Source organism: Myxine glutinosa, chromosome 13 (genome assembly GCF_964187855.1).
Source record: "Myxine glutinosa chromosome 13, kmMyxGlut1.1, whole genome shotgun sequence".
Lineage (NCBI taxonomy): Eukaryota > Metazoa > Chordata > Myxini > Myxiniformes > Myxinidae > Myxine > Myxine glutinosa.
The window spans coordinates 10,442,817-10,451,192 of record NC_136273.1 but is presented as its reverse complement, the minus strand read 5'-3'; the positions used below and the strand labels follow the sequence as shown (position 1 = coordinate 10,451,192).

The 8,376-nt window shown below is 48.5% G+C and overlaps 1 protein-coding gene across 1 annotated transcript in view; it reads right to left on the bottom strand.

The window, feature by feature from the left end:
• Positions 1-8,376, bottom strand: part of LOC137438587 (uncharacterized) — a 74,910-nt gene that overhangs the window by 25,590 nt on the left and 40,944 nt on the right. Inside the window, exon 9 of the mRNA XM_068133745.2 lies at positions 5,762-5,909. Within this exon, the coding sequence (XP_067989846.2) occupies positions 5,762-5,909 (148 nt within the window). The remainder of the gene's footprint in view (positions 1-5,761; positions 5,910-8,376) is intronic.

Below are 8,376 nucleotides of genomic sequence, written 5' to 3'. Positions count from 1 at the left end.
AGCGACACAGAAAGAACTAAAAGATGACTTGATAGCGACGAAGAGGGAATGTCAGATGGTACGTGAGGGACTGACAACGAGGTTGGACGAGGTGATAGAGGTAATGGAGACGAAGGACCGGCAGGTGAGGACGCACATGGAAACGGTCAAGGTAGCCTTGGAGGACGAGCTTGAGGAGACATACCGGGGAATAAAAGAGGTGAGGCACAAATTAGAAGAAGTGGAAGAAGGGGTGAGCGAAATTAAGAAGCGACGGAGAGGGGATAACAAAGAGATAAAAGAGGAGATGAAAGAATTGGTCCAAAGTCTGTGTTTGGATCGTGATGATGTGCTCATTAACCGGATGAGGGATTCGCAGGTGATGGAGGAGAAGCGAAGAGGAAGAGGACCCGGTGTAAGTGGTGACCAATATGGTCGTGCGTATGATGCGCCAGGGGATTTAAGAAGCTTGGGGGTCGAGATGGACCCGGGTGTTCGTGAGAGGCCGTCGGTGAAGTGTGCGACAGGTCTGGTGTGCGAAAAAGGAGGTGTGCGAGAAAGTCCGACTCTGGGGTGTGTGAGGAAAAAGTGCGTGCCAAGGAGTGAGGGTGCTGGCGAGAGTGAGTCGGTCGTAGCGCGGGTGCGAGGAAGCACATGGAAGCGCGGGGTGGTGAGTGTTACAGAGGGTGTGACGGGAGAGTGTGCGCAAGAGTGTGCGCGAGAAAGGTGTGTGACGGACAGGTGCATGAGGAAAGAGTGCGCTGTCAGAAGTAAGGAAGAGTGTCCACCTGTGGTGAGTGTTACAGAGGGTGTAACGGGAGAGTGTGCGCGAGAAAGGTGTGTGACGGGCAGGTGCACGAGGAAAGAGTGCGCTGTCAAGAGTAAGGGTGAGTGCGCTGTCAGGAATGGAGGTGAAAGTAGTGAGAGTGACATGGAGCGTGAGTTAGTTGCGACAGGTGAGCGAGGATGTACACCTGGGATGGAAGGATGCACACCTGGAATGGTAGAGCGTGAGTGGGAATGCACGCTGGAATTGGTAGTGAGGCACGTGGTTGGGTGTGCGAATGAGAGCACACCTGTGATTGTCACAGAGGAGGTGACAGAGGAGGGGGCGCGAAGAGGTGTTTTGGTGAGGTGTGCTACCAACGAATGTGTGCCAAAGTGTTCGGTGGTCAGGTGTGTGACCAAGGCTGTGAGTGGAATGGGTGTGCCTGGGTGTGTAAGGAACGGTACGAGGAGCATGGGCACAGCTGGATGTGTGAGCAAGGAACGGGCTGCGGGGTGTAAGCGTCCAGGTGAAGCATCGACGTTACACGGGTTAGAGGTTAGAGCGACTTTTAGCCGAAGCAGGCCCTCGGTGCGTGCCGGGCCTCGCTTTGAACGGCCGCGTCCAGGCTCCACTAGGCGGAGCTGGCAGCCCGATAGAAAGGGTCGTCATGGCGACCACCTTTTGTTGAGGCATTCCGGCAGGTCGAGATCGGGACATTGGATGGCTCCACGCCGAGGTGATGCGTGGGATCTCGGCCCGGGTAAGCCCCCGTCCCTGCACCGAGTGCCGGACGCATCCAGCCGCTGGCACAAAACAACCAGCATCCATTGCTTGGCTTTACGAAGCCGGGCTTTGGACAGGGATTGGCGCACCGAGAGGTATTAGTGAGTCGACTGGGTGATGAGGTTAGTGTTTTGGACCCAAAATTGGAGAAAAACAAAATTTGATGATTGGCAAGGGATTGGCAGTAGTGATTGGCAGATGATGGGCAGTGATTGGCAAATTTTTAATTTGTTGAAATTTGATGTGCAAAATTGGTAGTGAGAGACCCCCGATGTGGTGGGATGGCAAATCCACCATCCCTCACAGGTGGGGGGCAAAGGAGCAATAGCTTATGGGGTGTATGGCAGTGAAAACTAGCCCGGGTGGGTTAGGATATTGTGTGTAGGGATCTAGAGAAGATGACCTTAGGTAACGTTAAGTTTAGTTAGTGACTGATACCTGTAGTGGGGACGCAGGTAGATTAGTATGGATGATAATGACGAGGGAGCGCAATAGTTTAAAGGGACGACTGGGAAGCGCAAGTTTCAGAAGGGAGTAGTTAGCTGAGATGATGCTGTGTGTGTGAGGATGGAACAGGTGTGATTGCACAGGTGTGCAACTGGACAGGTGTGTGGAGCAGTGTATGAGTAGTGAGTGTGTGGATCAGCGCGAATGCGCTTGGGGAGAGAAGGGTGCAGGTGGCACCAGGTGTGAGAGCACAGGTGTGCAGGTACAGGTGTGTGGAGAGAGTTGGAGTAAGTGGTACGGAGTGGTGTGCATGGTGCGAAGGTGTGGATGGGGGAAGAGTGGACCCCTATCACGGATACCCGGGGCGGGTAGTGTAAGTGTTAGGTAGAGGGTGCAGGTAAATTGTGGTTGGATATTGGCATTTGTGGTGCGGTTGCAGAATGGTGTTGTGAATGGGTGCATTAGTGTTGTGGAAATGGCTGGGCGTGTAGCCTGTTAGTGTGTGTAGTTGGTTGGGCACTCCACCACTGTGAGGATGTCGGCCAGGTGAGGCCGCAGGTGGGCTCTGGGAGCCGGTAGTTGTGAGTGGGTGCCTGAGGATCCCGGGTGTGGATCGGGCAGCCCAGTGCCAGAGAGGGCACGGAGTGGGGAGAGAGCCAGAGGGCCTTCCCCAGGTAGTTAGGTTAGGGTGAGGAGCAGGTAAGCTCGGAGGCAACTGCAGTGGTGGAGGTGTGCAGGTGGGTAGACCCACTGGGAGAGGTACACGTCGCAGCCCAGAAATTGTACGAGGGCACCGGGAGATGAATCGGGGGAGTGAGACCCCAAATTGAAGAGCACCACAGTTTGGCCAATGGGAATTGGTTTTTAGAACCCATAGTGTAAGAGGGCCAATGGTTTGGCCGGAGAAAGCCCCCGGGTAGTGTAAAGTTGTTAAAGTCATTTAGGAGATAGTTAGGATTGATGAACCTGTCGCACCATACGCAGCCACTTACCTGTGGTGATGATGATGACTCCACACCTGTGTTTTCTTTGTTCTGTGTGCAGGAAATGAGATTGCTGTGGATTTGTGAGACGCATCACGACGTGGATGAGACATTGGGGTGATTCCATCTCTCCCTCCTTAGGAGGGACTGATGATGAATTGGTGATGGCAAATTTTGATGTGCAGTTGGAGATGGCAAATTTTGATGAGAGTTGAAAATGGCAAATTTGATTGGTTAGGAGGGAGAGAAGACGAATTTGGTTTATGGGAGGAACGGGGAAGACAGTAGGGATGTTTGTCGATTTGTAAAGTAGATGTTTATGGGTAGTGTTGTGTTTTGTGGATGCAGTAAGGGGTAAGGGAGGGGCCATGTAGGTTACCTGGTGAGGGGGGGCGTACGATAGGAACGTACCTGTCTCACCTGGTTCCCATGTGCCCCCAGTGTGCATCACCTTACATTGCGTGCACTTTTGCGCCCTTACCACCTTACTCACTTGTCTGCTTCTTTTGTCTCCCACCTCCGAGGATCTGGCTTTGGGGTAGAGAGAGAGGAGAGAGAGGTGCTGGCTGCGCAGTTGTGGGCCTGCACTTTCGCTGTTTGCTGCCGGGATCGATACACCATATGGACCGCAATGTTTGTGGCCACCCACAATGGACCGCAGTTCGTTTGCGGCCAAGCACCACCCGGGGATGGACCTATGGGTCAACGTGGCACCTATGCCATACAGGTGAACCACTTTTAGTTACCACCAAGTGCACCACAAGAAGAGCAAGAGACACCTGCAGGGTTAGGGGTTGTCGAGTTTATTTTTATTCCAATGAACAATGGTGACTGCACCGATTGGCGGTGGGGTGGTGCTTTTGATGCTGGGAAAGGGTGCTCTGCACGTTATTAAAGGCCGTCGGCCACAGAGCACTCGTGGGTTGGTGTATCGATGTTGGCAAGCGCGCTCTCTCTATGCATAACATCTGCATGTGTTCCTCCAAAAACAGGTCCTGGATCGTAGTGTAAATAGCAGCGTAGTCTTGTAAATAATGCTCCCTACCGGCTGTATGTTTAGTTTGAGAATTCTTTCCGGATTCGGTTATCCTGTGGGTGTGTTTCTGTGAGGAGAAGGGTGCAACGTCGCAGGGGGACATATTTACTCATTTGTGAATATCTGTAAAACTGTCGCACTCAGGGTAGAGTTAATAGTAGAGGGAACTACATTGCGTGCCACACTAAAGTAGGTAAAAATTTATCGGGTCGGGACGCCCCGAGGGTAGAGAAGGGTGCAATGTTGCGAATATGGAATTTGGCCTCCATATCCGCTTGTAAATATTCCCCTATTTTCTCCAATACTCCCCAACTTTCCCCAATCCCCCATTCCCTAGTCCCATTGCATGTAAATAACAATCAGTAGAGCCGACCTTCCCCTTATTCCCCCATTAAATGTCGTGCCCAGGTCCACCGCACCACACGTAGCCAACTTTCGGACATCTTCCTAGTTATTCTTAATCTATGTCAGTTAAGGCCTCGTTTCCATTAATTATGACTCTTCGTTGCACCAGAATGTGATTATATGGCATCAGTAGTGAGTTTAGGACCTTTCCCATACCTCCTCCCATCTTCTTCCCCAAACAACAACAACAACAACAATTACAACAACAATTACAACTACAACTACGACTACAACAACAGAGGGGCGGGGAGTGTGCGTCCTCACACCGGCTCGGTTACCCGCCATGACCATACGCTCCACGGCGTTACCCCGAAGGGGCTGGCTGTCAGCTCCTCGTCAGGGGCGGAGCCAGTAACCCCCCCACGCACCCAATGAGAAGCAACGTGCCGATTCCACGAGGCGGAGCTAACGAGCCGAGGGCGTGTCACTCCCCGCCGGATATACGCGGCCCCGCGCCGGATGTGACGTCAGATGCGCCCCCAGCCTGGAGAGAGAAGTCGCCACCCCTCGAGCGCTGCAATACCTCCACCGCATCTCTTAAACTGGACCGTACGTGATCCTGCCCTGAGCCCAGGTGCACCTGGAGCGATCGCTACCCGCTTTCTTTGCCATCAAACCCCGTGTGAGTGAGCCTTGTCCCGTTTATCTGTCGTCCGTTGGGGTTAATATAAGTGTGTTTAAGTGCCCACCTTCCTATGTTTCCCTCTTGTCCCTGTAATCTAAACCTTCCGCATTATTGTAATAACAACCTTTGAGAACCGTATCCCTGGTGTCGTGTCGTATTAATTCCAGCCGTGTGTCTTCTTTTTCCTTCATTGGTCTAGCATAGCGCGACTAGTCAACGTTCGGGCACAATCGGGTAACTTGTGCAGACGTGGTCATACCATAAAACCGCTCGGTAAATAACATCCAAGCCACGTCTGTAACAATATATATATATATATATATATATATATATATATATATATATATATATATATGTATGAAGAAAAGGCATGAGTTTCCCAGTATTATCTGAATACAAGAAAAGGTAAATTTGTAAACCCTTTGGGATTTTATAAACCTAAAATTTTTAAACCCCAAACCCTTTGGTGCTTACAAACACTATCACAAAAAACTTGAACACATCCTTACTTTTTATTCTTCTTCGAACCTTGCCTTTGGCTGAGATGAAAGATAATGACCAATTGCCTGAGAATCTCAATCAGAGTAGAAATTTCAGTGATACAACATTTTTTCCAAGCCAAAATTAAACTTTTACGAAGACTGCTTGTTTTTTTTTGGACCTTAAAGAGTGAGTAGGTGGGGAGAGGGGTCGGGGGTGAGGGGTGGAAAGTGCAAGTGGACAAACTTCCTCACATCCAGGAATTTTGAGAGATGAGGATCTTTTCGGTACATCTTGTCCACCATTTTGAGTGTGTCCCGGTGCACAGTGCCCTGTATGTGCTCTTCTATCCATTCTTTGTTAAACGTTGAAAACTTGCATGGTGCACAGCTGTATTTGTACCTGCCAATAAAAAAACAAGAATTTTGATAAACTCTCTCACCTCACAAAAGTCACAACAACTGCACAGATTAAAATGTCAAACAATGATGTGATGCAATCAATAGTTTACAATTTTCACAAAACAAAAAAATAAAATAAAAGTGCATCTGTGTCCGAAGGATGCGGGTTCAGCTTGGCATTTTTAATATGAAATAGTCAAAGCCTAAAAACTAACAAAACCCATAATAATTAACCTTTTGAACCCTTTAGAATCCCCCTCTGGAACCATTTAGAACCCTGTGGAATTAAACACAGTGGGTTAGAAAGGTTCTTCTAAATGTTTGATGGACTGATTGAAGGACATAGCCAAATATTGAAGCGGCTTCACCGCTTAAAAATGACAACTATTCCTATTCCCCAAAGAATGTTGGTTACCTTTTGAATAATAATAGGACAGAGACAAGAACATCAAGACTACTTGATTTATTACCCCTTCGTTCTGCCGATGCATCACTTGAACATAAAAGCAAACGATGAAGTGAGAACTATTAAAAATATGCATGCAGACAAGACAACATTGGTGATTGTAATCCTAATATTCAGTGGGTCAGGTACACACTGACTATTCAAACAATGAAACAATCTTCATGACAAGCAAAACGCAAAGCAAGGTCAAAGCCTTCCATTCAACGACACTCCATTTCCTTCCATCAATTAAATTATCTGTTTATTTTGTCACAGACCTCTCTATTGATATTGTTGTGGGAATGCCTTCCCTGGGTAATCCTGCAATAGTTATTTCCAATAGCAGATGTATTAGAAGAAGCGTGAGATAATTTAATTGTGATATAGGCATATGCATCATTACATGTACAGAAGGTTGTCCTCTTCCCTCCCCACATGTCTAAAACGGCCATCCCTTCACACCTTCTAAGTTTTAACCCTTTGTAAGCCGTCTTTTATGTACCTATAAATGGTCCGACAGGCCAACGGCACCAGCAAGGCGGGAAAATGCCACCATGGTGCAGAAAGCACGCCATCCAAAGTGGGTGAAAAATCAGGGTGGGTTGACCCACCCATGGGCTGTGACACCAGTCAATGGCAGGAGAGCGGGGTGGGGCTCGTGGCATCATGGAAAAGGGTGGGGCAGAACAGATAAAGGTGAGGCACGAACCATGGGAGAGGAGAGATGCATGGGAGCTTCGCCAGAGAATATGCTCTCGGACTCGAGGGATTTTCCCTGTGACACAGCATGCATTGCTATGCAGCCTATAGACAAGACACGCCCAATTCCACCTCATGCTAGCCCGTGTCTATGGCACAAACTGTCTGCCTGCCAGGAACATAACCACTTGGGACTAAGCTGAATACGGTCGGGCACAGCCTGCGGTACTTTCAGTATTGTCAATACTTTGTGTGCTTTAGGCCTTAAGGAGTATCTAGACAAGTACTTGGTGTCCGTTCGTTCACTTGGGGGTGCTTACGGGGTTTCATTATTGGCCAGATTGGTATTGCTCATTTTGTATTCCTACCCTTTGCTTGTTTTAACATACATTACAAATCCACTTGGTCTCTGGGTGATTTGAGTGTCCTGATCAAGATTATACATGGGCTAGTACGTCCGTTAAAAGAGATTTGGTTTGGGCGATTAGCTCCCAGTATGAGACCGTGCCCGTCTCTGGCGACCTCTCCTCGGATTACTAATTAGCGTAATCGGGCGTGCAGCACTGATAAACATGTCTCCTGACCGACTCGGGCGTTCAACTTAAATACGGTAAACTGGCCCGAAACCTATTCGAGATGCTCGAATCAGTGGTCCGGCGTGACTGCTTCGAGATGGTTCATCGGGTTTTGGAGTCAGACGACAACAATATCCTATTTAATACATTGTGCCATTCCATGATAACAGGAAAACCTCCATTTAGCAAAATGTACAGGACAATAATTTTTCAAACTTTGTTATATGGGAGCTCTTCATAAAGAGGTTCTTCAAACTTATTCAGCATGGGGGTTTTTTTTTTTAAACTATCTACATTAACAAAAGGCAACATCTGTGTGTGTCTCCTCCAAAACTCCAAAACCTAGTGGCCTTAAACTTTGCATGCATGCCAAGGGAACTCCAAAAGGAGTGCATGTATGAACACTGGGTGTTTGGATAAATATTGTTGCGGTTTTGCCATAAAGGCAAACCCCCTATAGTTAACTGCACGACAACATGTAGCCTGCAGTCGTTAGTTATTTCTTATTAAATGTAAAGATTAGCCCTTTCCCATTGTGTAGTAATAGAGACCAAATATGCGTTGAGAGTTAGGCAGGATTTCAAACCGTGTGATTAAGGGAAGCCATTTATAATGAGCAGGAAGGCGTGGCCCAAAGAACAGGCCCACGTGACCAATGACGTGTCGGGGACACTGCACCAGCCAGCAACCAATGGGCTGTGAAACCTCCCCTAATGAAAGGGGGAAGGAAAACTGAAGCCTTCCTGAGA